Source organism: Bidens hawaiensis, unplaced genomic scaffold (genome assembly GCF_021521415.1).
Source record: "Bidens hawaiensis isolate Kalapana, Puna unplaced genomic scaffold, B.hawaiensis_p1.1 tig00031086_1, whole genome shotgun sequence".
NCBI lineage: Eukaryota > Viridiplantae > Streptophyta > Magnoliopsida > Asterales > Asteraceae > Bidens > Bidens hawaiensis.
Genome location: NW_027505200.1, coordinates 31,418 through 49,223, shown reverse-complemented (window position 1 = coordinate 49,223; position 17,806 = coordinate 31,418). Strand labels below are relative to the sequence as shown.

General features: G+C 33.3%; 1 protein-coding gene and 1 pseudogene across 2 annotated transcripts; both read right to left on the bottom strand.

Moving 5' to 3' along the window:
* Window positions 1-1,965: 1,965 nt before the first annotated feature.
* Window positions 1,966-4,408, bottom strand: LOC143611402 (cyclic dof factor 1-like). The gene is made up of 3 exons (XM_077085608.1): window positions 4,101-4,408; window positions 2,336-3,234; window positions 1,966-1,993 (listed from the first exon to the last, which is right to left on the bottom strand). Exons 1-3 carry the CDS (start codon window positions 4,203-4,205, stop codon window positions 1,966-1,968), a joined length of 1,032 nt encoding a protein of 343 aa, XP_076941723.1. The 5' UTR covers window positions 4,206-4,408.
* An 8,743-nt stretch (window positions 4,409-13,151) lies between these two features.
* Window positions 13,152-16,741, bottom strand: LOC143611399 (large ribosomal subunit protein uL16-like; annotated as a pseudogene). Its single transcript, XR_013149762.1, has 5 exons — window positions 16,643-16,741; window positions 15,170-15,556; window positions 14,322-14,434; window positions 14,132-14,213; window positions 13,152-13,515 (listed from the first exon to the last, which is right to left on the bottom strand). The product of XR_013149762.1 is annotated as a large ribosomal subunit protein uL16-like (transcript).
* Between the last annotated feature and the right edge of the window lie 1,065 nt (window positions 16,742-17,806).

The window sequence follows — 17,806 nt, the reverse complement described above, 5'->3', positions numbered from 1 at the left end:
CTTTCTTTTTAAAAAAAAATCATTTTTTGTCTAAGTGGATATTATTTATTTTGTCAGGCAAGAATAGTTGAATACTAAATGAGAGAGAGAAAGGTGAAAGTTAGAGAAAAATTAAAAACTTTATGCTTACTTTCCTTTCCTAGCTTTTTGGTTGAAAGAGACATTTTTGTTTGGTTTTATGAATTGAATTCAAGCCACCCCCACAAAACCCCTATTTGTGTTTCATAATATGCATTTTGCCCCTTCAACATTCATAATATTCTAATTCTGACCGTTCAACTAAGATATTTCCATGCATGGACACAAGTGAAATTAAAATCATCATTCACAAGATAAATAAAACTAGCAGTCGATACTTATAGAGAAAATCTTTAAAATGTCATTTTGATCAAGTAGTTCAAGTTTGTTCAGTTGACCGAATTGTTCCTAAACTGTCCACACATGGTTTAATCAAACCTAACCCTATTTCATGTCAAGTGACTTTTTTTCTAAGCCAGTAGGTGATTGCCACTTCGTTGATTCGTCGAAGAATTGAAAAATGTATGTGTTGGCAAATGAAATTGTTGGTTGTTGGCTCCGTCGTCTGAATACATTGTTATGGTCAATGTCTTCGTTGTTTATAGGTCCATAAAACCGTCAACAGCCTAGGAAAGTCGTCGTTGAAGTCGGAGTTTAAGGGAAACATAGAACACTGTAAGCACAATAACAAAACTTAATGTTGATGTTTTTAATTTTTATTTTTAGCTTTTCTTTCCGTTATTTCTTTCATGTTGAAATCGAAACGAAATCTACGTGTTAGTTGAGGAGGTATGTTTAATAGTTATAGAATAGTTAATTACATACTGGGTAGTCAACAATTACTAATGTTTTAACTTTTTATATAGGTAACCGTAAATACTGGGCCAGCCTAGAAGCCATGCAAGCCTTAGCCACCGTCTAGGACCCATTACCAGAGGGGGAGGGGGGTGGGGGGGGGGGGGCAAAGTTTAAAATATGTATAACTTTTAATCAATAATAAATAAGTAAAGCTTGCAAAATTACAATAAGTTTTTAAGCCTACTTTAAAAAAAAAAAACAATAACAACATAATCGGGTCAAAAATAGTAATAGTCTAAATATACTTCACACAACAATTTAGTTGTATGGGTTAAAAACAAAATAACTAAATTTCACGGTTATAATAATTTTATTTTGTTTATTGTTATTAAAATTAACCTTGATCTATGAAAAAAAAAGAAGTTCTATATATAAGGTCAATCTTTATTATTCGTTTAGGACATTCAAAATCTTATAGACAGACAGACAGACATGCATATATAGCTTATAAAGTTTAAGAAAGAGGGAAAAACAATTTCACAATCTATTATATAATCCCTCTATATCAAAATAACAAGTATGTATACCTTTAACATGTATCCACTAATTTATTGAATAAATTAAATACAAATACAGTATTCATACTCAATACTTCTAGATCATACATGTTTATTGCTCTTGGGAGAAAGTCTTTAACTTTTGATAAAAGTTTGTGACATACTAAGCACTAGAAACATAAGAAAACTATGACATTCTTGAATAAAATTCACTTATTGTTCTTCATCATCAGTATCATCATGCACTTAGCACATTCAAGTGCCTTTCTTTCCCATCTAAATTCCCTTTGTTAAAACACTTTTATTTCTTTACAGTCATAGTCATGTACACTTTACATTGCACACTTCACAACCCTAAGTCATCACAAACCAAAACCATTCCTCTATAGTCCCTAACCTTTTTAAAAAGCTCAAAACTTAAACATCTTCCCCCTTTGAGCAGCGGCGGACCTACATACAAAGTACGGGGGCAACTGCCTTTCATAAAAACTTTTTATTGTTATTTATACTTGAAAATCACGGTCGTCTCCCATAAAACATTGGTTAAGCCCCCCTGATCACCTCCATAAAAAAGTCATGGGCCCACCATTGTCTAAGAAGTTTCACGAAAGTTAAGTGATCTTGATGAATTGGATGATCGGGCCGAGGGCTGCCCCCTCTTCCCCTCACTCTCCTTTCCCTAATATGAACCTTGAGTCATCAAAGCCTTTCTGACTCGGCCTGGCCCGGTCGCCCTACGCGGCTGGCGCTTCAAAAGGCGAAACTCTCGTCGTAGTTTGGCGACCTAAGGGGCGGACACTTTTTGTTATCTAAAGGCGAAGACTCGGAAGTGGGCGAACACTCGGCCCAGCGGGCGAACATGCCGGGCTCCGGCTCCGCGCACCTGCTGACACCTTTCGAAGCACTTTCTAGTGTGCGCTTTAGTTTTCGAATGTCTCGTTCAGCGTCACGAGTCTACAAGCCTTTCTAAAGCTGCAAGATTAGCTTGCAAACTAACCAAAGAAGTACCCACAACTTCATTCGTCTCATCGATTTTCGTCTTAAACGCCTTTAAAAGAATCCCACCATCAATCGACACCACACTTTTTCCCACCTCATGTGCGTTATTCAAAGATGGAGATAACAAATTCCCATCTCTAGAATGCTTTCCCAATGGGGAATTAGAGTTCATATAAGGCACCTGCATCGGGACTTGTACCGTACAACCCCAGTAATGAGGAGGAGGGTAAAAATTAACCGGGTAACCCGAATTTACCTGATAACACCATGGAGGACCCGAAAAACAGGGGATTTGAACAGGGTATTTTAAATTCCTTAAATTCCCATTATTCCCGCCGTTTTCGACCAAATTCGAAGCTGAAATCGAACAATCATCTTCAAGATTACGCGAATTATCAATAAAGTTGAGGGCTTGCTTCATGGATTCGCAAAGGGGAACATCCGAACCGAAATTAAGAAAATTCCCATTATTTTTCATTGAACTTTCGTTAATAATCAAATGTCGGTAATAAGAGGCGGACGATAAGCTCTTATTCTTTCGTCTACCCGACCCGATTGGAGTGTTCCTCATTGTCCCGCCCGCGGTCCAATATCGTTGACAACTTTTACAGAAATGGCGAGGTTGATTAACATTGTAATTGTTGTAATAACAGAATTTGGTGTCACTTGAATTGCATCTTGGACAAGGTAGAATCTTGTCGGGTTTTTGGGGTTTTTCTTCCGGGTTCGGGTTTTCTTTCTTTTGGGTGGTTTTTGATGTGATTTCTTTGTCTGGATTTGGTGTTTTGGGGTCGTCGTTGAGTCCGATAGATGTTGATTGATCGGAGCTTGTTTCGTCTATGTTTTCGTCTTCAATTGTTTCCTGAAATTAATCAAATTATAAGAAAATTAAGAATACTCTGTTTTTAACTTAATTAGTGAAACAGGGGATGTATTTTGATGCATAAAAATGGCTAATTTTATTTTTATTATTATGGTAGATGATGAAGAAGGTTAATTTTATGTTAATTATTAAAACAGAGTCACTAATTCATGGTTAAATTACTGAAATTAATCAATACAAAAATATGTAATTTGTTGTAAAAAGATTGAAAAAACAGAGGTTAATCAAGCAAAATTTAAGAAATAGTGTCAAGATTTTTAATTTAATATTAATATCTAAGATAGATTTACTAACACATCATTGAATTACTGAAATAAATTTGTTAAAAGCTGTGATTTTTTATTCAAAAAAAATAAGTAAAACAGAGGTCAGTAAGTAAACTTCAAGAAATCTTGTGAATAAGGTTAATTTCATTTAAATAACTAAAATGGAGTCTTTTATGATTTATCCATCCTTATTTATATAAAATGTTAGAACAAATCTATAAAAAATTTCAATTTTTTTATTAAAAAAAATTAAGAGGAACAGAGGTCAGTCAAGCATAGTTTAAATAATTTGAATTGCTTAAATAAATCTATAAAATTTTTAATTTTTATAATTAAAATTTTAATAAAAACAGAGGTCAATCAAGCAAACTTTAAAAAATCTTGTCAAGAAAGTTAAACTTGATATTAACAAGTAAAATAGAGTCACTAATACATCATTTAATAGTTAAAATAAATCTATAAAAAATATTTTTTTATAAAAAAAAACTAAAAAAACATAGGTTACTTAAACAAAATCCCAACAAAATGAACATTTTAATAACTCTAAAAAACTACGTTTATAAATAATAATAATAATACCTTAATGTGACCAAAACAATATTGTTGTTGTTGTTCATTATCAACATATGACAACTGAATTGTCTTGCCAAACAGTTTGATGGCTGGATCTTTAACTTCCGGCATTATGGTGGCAGAGGGTGTTTGATATTATAACTAAAATCTGTTAATGTTTATGTTTTTGCGGCAGTTGGAGTGGTGGTTAAAAAGCAGAGGCTAGGGGATGACACGTAGGCAGGTGAAGTAAATGTGAGCCACAAGTTCTTTGTGGCTTGGGAGATTTTCTTTGGGAGAAAGTGGGGTAGGCCTACTTTTTATTTGGTGTAGGATTTTGATATACATTATTAATACATTCTTATTCCAAAAAATATATTCTGATTAATATATTAAAAATATATAGCACTATAAAAAATATTTAAAGAAGCCAGTAAATATTTGAATAATATATAAATATGTGAACATGTCTTTTTTTTTTTTATTTTAAATCAAGTGTGATATTTTTAAAATATATTATACCGAGGAACAGAACCACATGAGGGTTCGAAGGATCTGATAACCGACAGATATAACTTTTTGATAGGCGCATTTGATGTTGTGACTTTTTTTTTAGTTTTGGTACTTTTGTAGAATAGTTTACGTGAAGAGAAAAGAGTTAAGAAAGTGTTTAACTGGATTTTTTTTAACTAAATGTATGTTAGGAATATATTAATAATTAAATATATAGAAGAAATTGTAAAACCTTATAAAAAGAAAACTTAGTATTTGTATATACTCCATATAAGATGACTAAGATAGCATTGTAGTATACGTGTGGTTATAAAAATGCAATAAAAAGGTTAAATTGTAAAACATTTAAAGTTATAATTGTAATTTTGTTAGTAATTCTATAAATTGTAATAGTATTAGTTGACATCCCAGTTGGCTAGTAGTTACTATAGTTGAATGACACGTGAAAGAATAATTTTGTTTTAATAGTATAGGTAGATTTTAACAACTCATAACACGTGAAAGAATTGTTTTAATAGTATAAATTTTCTTTTATCTCTTTATATTTTATTATTTAAAATTAATTTTATATTAAACCTGCTGTTTATATATTCTTTTGTATTCTTCAGCTTAAACAAAGTATGGTAATTTTAAAATGTTATGTCACACACATATTTAACTTTAAAGGCATCCGGATGGTAATACTATTGTGTTTCCCTCTATTTAAGTGATGGAGTGAGTGTTCAAATACTGGAAAGTACAAATATATGTTGTTAGTAATCATCATAGATTAATATTAGAAGTTAAAAAAATCAGGCATATAATTTATTTTATCACTGTTATAATTAATTAAGTTAATTAACTTTATTCATCGTGGGTTTGGCTTATATGATTGCAATCCTGATTTGTTTACTTGGGTTATTCATAGAATATTATTACTTTATATTACGGATAACTTAAAAATTAGTTAACAGTAATCTACACTTTAACATGAATTGTTGGATTCTATACAAACATGAAACTCCCACGTGTTAAAGTTTAAAACTTCAAGGGGTGTTCTAATTGTAAACGTCTTGTTCTTCTTAAGTAGAGATCCTAGCTAGGACTTAGGTTCAATCTTTTTTCTACTATATTCTTACTACTATAAAACCATCCGTAGTGGTGGCTTTATTGTGGCTTATGGTGTCATAAAGCCTGGGAACACCACCCCCTAGGCATTATGAATGGCTTTTGAACAAGACGTTTCCTACATAACGCGCGTTTTGAGGGTTTATGTTATTTTAATTTAATTTTATATTTAAAAATGTAATGAATTATTATTTAAAAAACAAAAAGGAGTAAAAGTGATTGAGAACGCCCAGGGGTGATGCTTTATTACTACACAATGTTTTTGTAAAAAGCAATAACTCTGACTGGGCGTCACGCGTAATGGGGCTTCATGACGACACATGGTCTAACATCTTGAAAGTCATTTAGCTGACACAAAACCATATTTACTTGATCATATTGGTTAGTAGGGTATTAACGGAGTCACATGAGGTTTACAGTATTAGGTTCTCGTGGTAACTAAAATGATCATATTTTCATATAATATTAATTTGTAGGCCCATTTTTTCTTAAACTTGATATGATTGAACACAAATGTGAAATATTTGATGATTAGAAAATGATAGTTCAAAGTATTAACCGTTTATTGCGGTTATGGAAACAAAGCAGTCGACTAATAAATCAACGGTTCACATTAATAAAACACCACCTTCTTATGCAACAATTACCAAAAACAACACGTAAGAAAAAGCCATGCTTGAGCTGAGTAGTTACTTAAAATGATTGAGTAGTTGAGCAAAATTTCTATGATGGATAATCCTTTTGTGTGATTATACTATATGTGGGCTAATGCAAAGTATGCAAAAACAAGGGTTTTTTAAGTTATATATCAGTTATTGGTTAATTTGTTCCCTTCAAACAATGTATAGAATTTACACTATCCAAAAGACAATTTAGTGTGACATCTTCCAAATGTTGTTATATAATTTTGTTACTATTATTTTGTAGATAATGATTAAAAAATCAATATTCATGTTTGTTGTGGAAGAGCTTGGGAGAGATTCTCTAACATCCTATAATATTAAGGAAAGTAATAAACAGATAAAGAGTATTTATTTTATGACTATTTGTATAAAATTTGGTAAAACGAGAAGAGCTAAAGGGGTAAGTACCTCAATCCTTAAACATGTTGTTCTAAAATCAAATCCCATCTATCATCACAAGCATTCCATACTTCTTCTCCAAGTTTCTAATTAAAGTGAGAAAGTTAGAGAGAAACCAAGAAAGGAGCTTGAATCTTTAGTGACGGCGCAGCTTGTTGCCTGCTTATCCGCCTCTCTATTGTAATTAGATCTTTTGCCTTAATATTATCCTCATTAGTTTTTATTTTATGTTTGAATTATTTTTAATAATGTCTTGTTTTTCTTTTTATTTTTCAAAAACCTTTCAACTAAAAAGTAACGTGAATTTAGTATTGACAACTACCATGTCCTTTTATCGATATCTGGTCTTACCAATACTAATATGTAACGATGTGTACACTTGCCTATTGTGTAGCAGAGTTAAGGTAATAAAATCATAGCATGACTTATGAATTTTAAACAAGAAATGTGTCAACTATACCTCAAGAACATACAACATCACACACATCGATCACTAACCAATGCCACTTGATATATATCAAGATCCATTGTTGATAACAGTAATTACATCTAACATATATAAACAGATTACAGCATTATTTATCAATTCTACCACTTAAAAATTCACGTTACATCAAACTTTGAACCAAATTGCTCACATATCAGGATATGACTCCCGCACATGTTTTGTTTCCAACGAGTCAAAGACCCTACTTAACTAATATTCTACTTGGTCTACGACAAGCGGATCAACATCATAGTAAATATAAGGTCTATTTGTTTACAATAAACGGGTCACGATCATGGTATAATCTTGATCTGTTTAGTTTACAACAAGCGGGTCAACATCATAGCCAAATCCTTTAGACACTACTAGAAAAAGAGATGTTTTTCTACAACCGAATTGTAGGAAATTTGTTGGAAAAATTCAGTTTCTAACAAATTTCTAACGAAAAAGTTGTTGGAAAAACACATGCTTGAAAATCGTTTTCAACCGTTTTCCAACAACTTTTCTTACAAAATTGCTACAAAAACATGTGGTTGTAAACTTCATACAACTTTCCTACAAAAACTATTCATAATGTTTATTAGATAATATTGTAGCAAAGTTTGAGCTTATTTTTTCGTTGGAAATCTGTTAGAACTACTTGTCGTAGGAAATTTGTAGGAAGTTTTTGTGAGAAAATGACTTGTTTTCTAGTAGTGAGATATGCACTCTAACAACCTGTGAAATAACATTTTTACAAGCATACAAGTAACATCAATAATAATCAAAGCATATACTTTCGTTTGAGTGTAGAGTGTAGAAATCACTTACTTTTGCCATAGGAATCCTAGGCATACGTTTAGTCATTTATTGCTGGCTTTAACATGTTGGCTTCCAAGCTTCAACTTACAAAATCTAGTTTGCAATCAATATACCAAATTTACCATATGAGTTCAAGAACATTTCAATAGAAATCCCCATACGAATGATATATAGTATTCACAACATGTTTAATTGTGATTAATTACAATCTCATTCATTTTGGCCCATATGTTAAGAGTCAATTACTTGGTATTAATCATTTTGGCCCATATGTTAAGCTAGGGCCAATGCTACCACTGTATCTACACCGTTACTTGAAGTTCAGTATGTGGCACCGTCATCATGAGCATTTGTTTTCGGACTTATATATGTTTTTAATGAATTGCGTTCACATTAACGTTTTTTACTATTTAATTAAATATACTATATACATTTACCATATCATACAAACGTCTTTTGGAACGTCAAGCGATTACTTTCTTTTCTTTTAAAAACCTCAAGTTCTTATAATGCTTTTACATCATAAAAACCAACATTTCAAACTACGAGAACATAGTAGTCGTTGACGTTGATACCATGCTGAATTAATTGAACGACTTGTTAACTTTCACGTGGTATAATCTGTTGCTAAATGATGTTTAAGAAAGTCAATGTATGTTCAAGTGTGTTTTACAGACTTAACTAATGTACAACAAAATCCAAGGATGCAGATGCATTTAGATTCTAAAATATGAGGATCACATTGCATTTATGTTCTTTTGTAGAAAAAAAGGAACAACCATAGGATAGCAAGGACCACATCATAGATACCACTTTTTCTCTTCATGAATATGGTTCATATCTTTGTTGCTTCGTAAGATTCATGATTTATATATACATGTACAAATCTAATCAAAATAGATTCTCTTGCTACTAGGACGATCAAAACCACCTCAACTTTTCGAATAAAGCAGTGGGCCGGTTGACTAAAAAAAGAACTATGCTCGTTGTTTTCCTTCCTCAAAATATATTCACCTTAAGTTTTCAAGTCGTAATCATGAACATTTTACAACATACGTGTGGATCGGGGACAACTTATTAAGGGTTTGAGACAAGTGTAAATCTTATTCACTTGGCTACATACTATTAAAGATTTAAACCTATCATAGCTATTCTTATACTATCTACTAATCTTAAAAAAAAACAACATAACTACACTTACATTCTTTTGCAATATAGGAAATCAGACCAATCATACCGTTTTCTTTATTAATTACGCCAACTATTCTTTATGTTTAGTGTTTTTCGCATATTTGGCTCTATTGATGATGTTAGAATAAGCAGTTAAATCTGGTTGGTGATCCCTAGGGGTCACTTCCGTCGTTGATCTATCGATTGTACTGGCCATGTCATATGCCAGTAAATTCTATCCTTTGTCATATATGCTATACGCGGTTAATTTCATTAATTACCCGTTGGTTAATTGTTTACCCACACCATGTTTATAGACGAATTAATGAAGGTTTCCTGTCTCAGTGATGGACTACCGATCGATCTGTTTATCGTTAAAAACTTTATATTTTGTAGTCAATTGATTATGATTCTTAATTAACAAACCAAAATTACATAATATCATATTTCATTTTAAAATAATGACACTAAAGCACTCGTGACCTTGTGTTATTAAACAATTGACTTTTTCAACTTAGACAAGGCATTTGCGTGGACTTTTTATGTTTAAACCTAGATTTTGACTCTTTTTGTTAAAAAACAAACTTTTTAAAAGTCAATATATGCTTTTGTGAAACTTTTAAAACTCATAGGACCATCAGGACCATATATATGCACTTAGATGCCAAATTTTGAGGTCACATTATGTCATCTCATATATGTTATTCGCATCGTCTTTCATAGAACATTGAAACATCCGTGTCCATTAGCGGCATTCTGTCACATACGAAAGTCACCCTAGTGTATAATGTGGGAATTATTCAACAAAAAGATGAATTATAGAACAAACGAACTATTAATAAGACAATTACGATAGGCGGCAATGAATATGAAATGAAGATGAATTGTTAATCTTGAACTCTCCCAATTGATTACACCTTTAATCGTTTAATGCACTCACTAATTAACGACTTTAACATTATTTTAGAGAGAATTAAGAACAATGACACTTAGCCCCATAATTATGAGAACTGAGCAAATTTGTCACAAATCGTATTAGTTGATTTATCTTGATCTTTTGTAATGCATATTTAACACCTAACATTGTCCTTGTTTTTGTGAAAACTTAATGAGTAAACTACGGTTTTCGTTCATGTGGTTTGTCCAAATCAATTTGAAACTATTGGACTAAAACCGCAGATTTAGATAAACCACAGAAACGAAAACCGCAGTTCACTCAAACTTAATTTACATGTGAAACCAAATGTAACGAAGTCCAAAGTCCTGATCATATGCTTCATCATCACAGTCTTGTCTATGCAATTTAATATATGACTTTTACCCATCAAAAAATTTGGCTATGTTATTCAACATGTCTATTTCCATAGAATGATAATGATCCTTGTAGACCTCATATAAAAGCCCTTAAGTTCATTCGTTTAGTATCTTCAAGGTATGCCTACATTGATGCAAACTAGACAACATGTCCTCAAATAAACACTCGAGGTTTTGTTCTTCGTTTTTCATTGGCGATAACCTTGTCTCTTGGTTATTAAAACGGCAATATTATATCTCCCATTCTGGTCTTGAAGTTGAATACAAAAGGGTTGCCAATGCACTTTCTGATGAGGCGTTGCTTTGTAACCATCTTCTTTAACCAACTGCCATAACTATTGCTTTGAGACAAATCAAATTGTAATTTACTTTGCCTTTAGCCACTACAACATTAAAGAACCAAACATACATATGGAAATAGATCTATACCTTGGTAGGGAACATGTTGCTATTAGTTGTGTTATTTGCACACTTACATTGTGTTCAAGCTTCAACATCTCTTCTTAACAATGAATTCAAACAATCCGAAAACACCACTTTGATAATTTGATACGAGCATGACTATTGTTACATTAACACACAAAATTCAAATATGCCAAATGAAACTTAAATAAAATTCAAATAGTCTCAAACACGAGTAAAAACTGTAGTAATAGTAATACAATAATGAGGTATCCTATATTATCATAGAACACTAGATCGATTTTCATGTGTCCTAAAACCAAATGGACTAAACTTTCCACCATTATCAAGTTAGTCTCATTAGTTTTAGGATATATAACATTAAAAGCAATCATACCATCAAAGACAAAGAACCCGGGTTCAACTTCTAACCCTTTTCACTTCTCGTTCAACGTCTGGTTAAAGTCAAAAAGGCTCTTCCCCGTTGACGATTGGCTAATGGTCCATGCCGCCCAAGAAGTTGTCATAGAGCTTAATTAGTTAGCGACAAATGAGTTCTAAGTAGTTGATTCAAAAGTTGGCGGGGGGGGGGGGGGGGTGAGCTACATAAAGGAAAACAGGGCAAAAAAGAAACCCGACAAAAAACTGATATGCATAACTTGGATTACAAGTGAAGTTAAGTAGGCATAAATAGTGAAAAAGTCAAGCAGCATCACAACAAACACCCATGGTTCGGAACAACTTTCGTTTTGAGTTCCATGAGTTATGATCCGGTTTTATAAATTTTATTGAAGATTTTCCCCAAATTTTAATAATTTCCATTTCCATTATTTTTCGTGTGAAAATCATAAATCACTTATATACCTTTAGTACATGTTTATTTATGTATTTAATTTCTTATTTATTTGACATATTGAAATTTTATAAACTTGACAAAATCTATTAAATTTAGAGACTCTAGTCACTCAACAAAAAGGTGTTTTGAGTTTGTGGCGTCTTATAATATGGGGAAAGGTAGAGGTGCACAAATCGGGTTTTCTAAATACTTGGGTTCGGGTATGACCGGGTACGGATATGACCCGGTATTGGTAATAGTCGGGTAGGGTTCGGGTCGGGTATTGTCTTTAAAAATCATACCCTATGCATCGGGTTCGGGTAGGGTATAGAACCGGGTATTCTAAAACCGGGTATTTGAATACCCTATTATCGAGTATTGAAAAAACTATTTACGGTTTTTTTCGGGTTTTTTTCCGGTATTTTTTTATATAGATTGGATTTTTTAAAAGTTTACACTTTTTAGGGGTATTATTCGGGTATTTTTAAGGTATTTTTCGGGTATACATGGGTATTTGAAATACCCGGTTTCGGGTATTGGAAAACCTCGGTTCCGGATTCGGGTATTACCGGGTACAAATCGGGTTTTCGGGTATTACCGTGTACAAATCGGGTCCGGTTCGAGTTCGGGTTTTAGTGCCAAAATGCATACCCTATCCGTACCCTACGGGTAGGGTCGGTTATTAAAAACCCGGGTATTAGAAAAACCGGTTTCGGGTATTTATTTCGGGTCCGGTTCTGGATTCGGGTTTTTTGTGCACCTATGGGGAAAGGGGCAGCAAACCAAAATTGCTTATTTTTGAAATGTTACTTTGGCCCAATTTTTGGTATAAGGGAGGCCCTAATTGTTTAGCCTATATACACCCCTGTTGTAATTGTATAATTCTCATCAACTCCAATGTAATAATATTGGAGTATCTTTCAAGTAGCAGTCGTGGACGTCAAACCATGTAAAACTCTCGTGTCCCTTTATTTTTTTTTCTTTTTCTGTTGCGATGTTTGCGTTTCACATGTTTTCTATTCTATTTCACAGTTCTTGTCAGCCTTGCTGCGCCACCAGCCTTCTTCCAACAATGACCAAACGAACAACAACAATAACAACAGATTGTCGGCTACAAATTCGTATATTCTTCTCTTTTCTTGAACAACCATGATACTCATCTTAACATTTGGAAATAGATTATACTTTGTTAGAAACCACCTCGCTATGAACCGGTTGTGCTAATTATCTTCACACCAACAAGATGTTATTAAGTTCAAGTTCAAAATCCGTTCTTAACAATGAACTCAAACAATTTGAACACACCCATTCAATAACTTGTTACGAGCTAGCAAGATGCAAATATAATAACATTAACACACAAAATGTAAAAGATCGAACGTTAACAAGATTCAAATAGTCTCAACTCTCAAGCACGCATACAACCTTTATTTAAAGTAATACAATAACGAGGTATATATATATATATAGGTATACTCGATCTATTATTATGAAGCATAGATTGATCCCCATATGTACTCAAACTATAAGGGGACAATATTTTCAACATCATCATATTATTCTCTAAGATACTTTTAGTTCTAGCATATAGCATATATATGATCATGCGCATATATATGTGACGAACCCAAGTTCAACTTGTGACCTTTTTTAACTTCTCAATCAAGTGACTGAAGTCAAGAAGGCTCTTCCCGGTTGACGATTGGCTAACGGTCCATGCCGCCCAAGAAGCTGCCATAGAGCTTAAGTAATTAGCAACGAAAAGCTTACGAAACTGTGACACATTACTAGAAAAAAGGGCCTTTGTGACCAAAATTTAGGACCAGGAAACCTTGCAAAATTATTTACTGATTTCTGACCGAAATTACATGACCCGGTCTTAAAACAGGCGATCGCAAACCTGTTGCGTCGTAACAGTCTATTGCGACTGATTTTTGGCTGAAAATGTTGTCGCAAGTGTTGGAAAAAGTGGGACTAGTTGGTGATTAATCGCTAGTCGGCCAGTGGTTGGTAATTTTTTTGGTAATCGGCAAGAATATCGGTAGTCAAACCTAATCGGTCCTAGCCGGTCCTAGTCAGCCCTTAATTCCGGCCGATTTTCCAGAAGTTTCCGGCCAATTTCCGACAATTGCGTACGTATATACATAAAAATTTATGTGTGTATAAAAATTACATATACAAATGTGTGTGTATTATATATATGAAATAGAAAATTATATATAAATATATAAAAGTTTCAATCCATTAATTCTGATTAGTCACTATTAATCTTTAGTCCCCACCCCAATGCTCGACTAGTCAGTCCTACGACACTGGCAACCCAAGATACTTAACTCAATATGCTTACCTTGGCATTGACACCATCTGGCACAATCCGATTCTCCTTCTTCCACCGGACATAATCTTCGCGGGTAAACTTCGTGAATCCCCTACATTTCACATTCTTAAAACGATTACATGATGCTTCCAAAATATTCCCACAATAATCTACAACATTGTTCCAAGACATATATTGAACATATATAATATATTCATACCATTTCCTGCTGACAATAATCTTTTGACGACCCGGAAACTTGAACTTTGCGCGGCGGAGAGCCTCTTGTGCATGGTGGCTATGGTTATCCTTGCATCGAACCGAAAGAAGTACCTTGAAAGAATTAAAACAAGAACAAAACAATATTGGTGAATAATATTTTGTGTTATTTATTGAATGGTTGAAAATGAAAACTAGATCTTTTAATACAGAGAAATTACAACTAAAATGGAATGATAGTGAGATAACTTTCATAACTATCTGTATTTATCCAAACTACATATGAAATAATAAGTAACAAACCAATTTAAAATTAATAATAAATCTAATAATAATATATTTTTTCCTTTTTAGAATGACTAGTGCGCACCCTCTAACCACATACTAAGGCACGACCCAAAGGAGGGCGACGGATCTGAACCCACTCTTTCGAAGAGCAAATTATTAAAAAAAGTATTTATATTTTATATATTATTTTGTTTTAAAACAAAAAAAATACAAATGACTCGTTAAATGAAAAGAGTAAAAGTGCTAAACTATGAAATCAAAGATCATGGCTTCAATTCTCATAAATGGTGTTTTTTAATAAAAAAAAAAAAAAAACTTTCATTTTTATTTTATATGAGCCATTTTAGTAAGTTGTTTAATGTTTTGGTCCGTTTTGGGCTTTTAAAAGGCAACCATAATGATAAAATTATCAAATTATGTATCACATAATAGAGATCGCGATTTTAACAATTCTTAAAGACGACCTTGCATATATATACTCTCTCCTACAAATCTACACTAATGTCGTCATAAAAAAATAAAAGTATATATAACAGATAATAAACTCATCTAACAACACACCTGACCAATCGCAACACGAGCACACGTCCCTAGCGGCTTCCCAACGCACCACGCATACCGTTTGTAGCCGATCAGCTCCAGCACACGACAACATCTTGTTGATCCTCAACACATGGAACGGATGGACTCTCACCCTCAAGTGAAAAGTGTCTTTGCCAGCATGTTTAGTCATGTACTTGTTACAAGCAATTCGTGCGGCTTCAAGTGCCTCACTTGAAACATTTTCTTTCTCCCAACTAACCAAATGAACACAAAACGGGAGTTCATCCGCACTCTTTTTTTTCGTTCCCACATCATATATCCTGATCTTCGGATCAGGAACACCGCGACAGAATCGCGATTTTGGGTATGGTTTGTTTTTGATTTGGCGGTAGCATCTAGCTGGTCCTGTGTTAGTTAAGTTATCACAAATTATACATTAGTTGATAATAATAATAATAATAATCCCTCTGTCCCATTAATGTCCCATTAAAGGTATCCATATTTTTTTATATATCTCATTGCAAATGTCCACTTTCAAAATTTATTAGTCAATTTTCAAGTTTACCCTTAAACACACACAACTAACATTAATAAACAATATTATGGACGCAATTTCTAAGGGCATTATTGTCATTTGGTGCAAAAATAATAATCATTTAATTTACCTTAAACTTTGTGTTTTTCACTTTGACCGGGACGGAGGGAATAATAACTAGGTAATAAAACCCGCAAAACATCTATGTTAACTCGATAGGTGCATCGATTAGGTTTGTAATGGTAAGTACAATAATCCGAAATGGTAAACACACAGAATACACTGAATAGCATGCTTATCATCATCATCATCATCGTACTCAGTATATCCCACCAATAGCAATGCTGTGGTAGGGTCTGAGGAGGGTAAGATGTAGACAGCCTTACCTCTATCCCATAGGGATAGAGAGGCTGCTTCCGGTGAGACCCCCGGCTCGATAGTAGTTTTGAATCAAGCCTTGGACATAAGACACATAACACTCAATCATCGGGACACCGGCTGATTGGTGCATGTGCCCTTGTCTTTCGGCTATCAACGCCACCACATGATGCCTGATTAACCTTCCGCCACTTTTAACGTTATTTTCACGTGATTAGTAAAATAACGTCAAAATTAGTGCAATTTTACTTTTGCCCACCCAAGGGTTCACACATATATATACATTAATAATAATAGCATGCTTAATTATTATTAAAAAACATATTTAAAACGATGTGTATTCGGTTGGTAAAACTCACGCGGTGCAGATGCGACTTAACACGAATTTAGTACAACAATGAAAGTACCAAAATTAATAAATTCTTCAACGCTCAAATACAGCAAATCAACACGTTTAAATTTAAAAAAACAAACAAAACCTACACATTCCAATGGGGTGGACACGAATTCCATCAGTATCGGGTGTTTTTTATCATAATAATAATAATAATAATATAATCAATGGAGTAAGAACTTACTTCTTCCCATGGTGATGGAGATGATCAATGGGTTTGATCAGTTTTTGTGCAGGTAAAAACCCTAAATATATGGAGAATATTAATATTATATCAACGGTCAAGATTTACTCGTACAAAACAATTTTCTGGAAAGCTATGGTGTGAAGATGCTATTGGTTTTGATTCGGAGATGATTAGGTTTGGTAGAACGTGCAATAGTGTTTTGAAACGTGTACGTAACTCAAACATTGTCATGTGAATATAAACCCATGCAAATTACAATTCTCTCCTTAAAAAAGATTAAAAAGATTAATGTTTTTAAATGTCAATTAGGAAAATTGCAAGAGGATGTGCCATGTGTGACTAGTGACTATTTGAGTTGTACAAATTGATTTAAAACTCAGAACTGGTTTGGGTTAAAACCGGTTTGGTTTGGTCAACAAAAGTCAAAACTGGTTTATGATTAGTTTTGGTTCGGGTTGAAATCGGTTTCTAACCCTGTTACGATTAGTTTCGGTTCGGGTTTTGACCGGTTTCCCCCCGTTTTGGCCGGTTTCGGTTTGGTTAACCGGTTTTGATGAAGAAAATTACAAACTGGTTCCAAACCTGCGGTTTTCAACTGTTCCAAACTGGTTTCTACATAATCGGTTTTAAATCGGTTTGGTTTCGGTTTAATTTCCAGGTCAGGTCAGTTAGGTTAATCGGTTTGTTTGCCCACCTTGGATGACTATACAAGAAAGTAAGAATAAAGGTAACCTAGAAAAGGAAGAATAAATGCTAAAAGCACTATTGTTGATAAATAACTTTAGATATAAAGTTGTACAAATGGTCATAATAAATCAAGTTTTACTTTTAGTGTAGGAGAATAAAGAAATGTGATGTGTTCTATCTTTTTTAAATGAAACCCAATTATATATATACAATTTTGTGAACTTTTGTATGCATCACAAGTTGTACTTTGTGCATTATTAGTTTTCACTTTTTCATCGCAACCCACCACCGTTCTCTGTCTTCTCATTATGTGCACTACCTACGAACGGATGTCGCCAACGCAACCGTCACGCCACACCACCTGAATCATCTAACCCATATGTACAAAACCATGTTTTTAATCATCTCTTCTCTATACAGCTAAGTGATCTTTCAATTTCAGTTTCAATCGCTCTATGAAATATATTAATTATT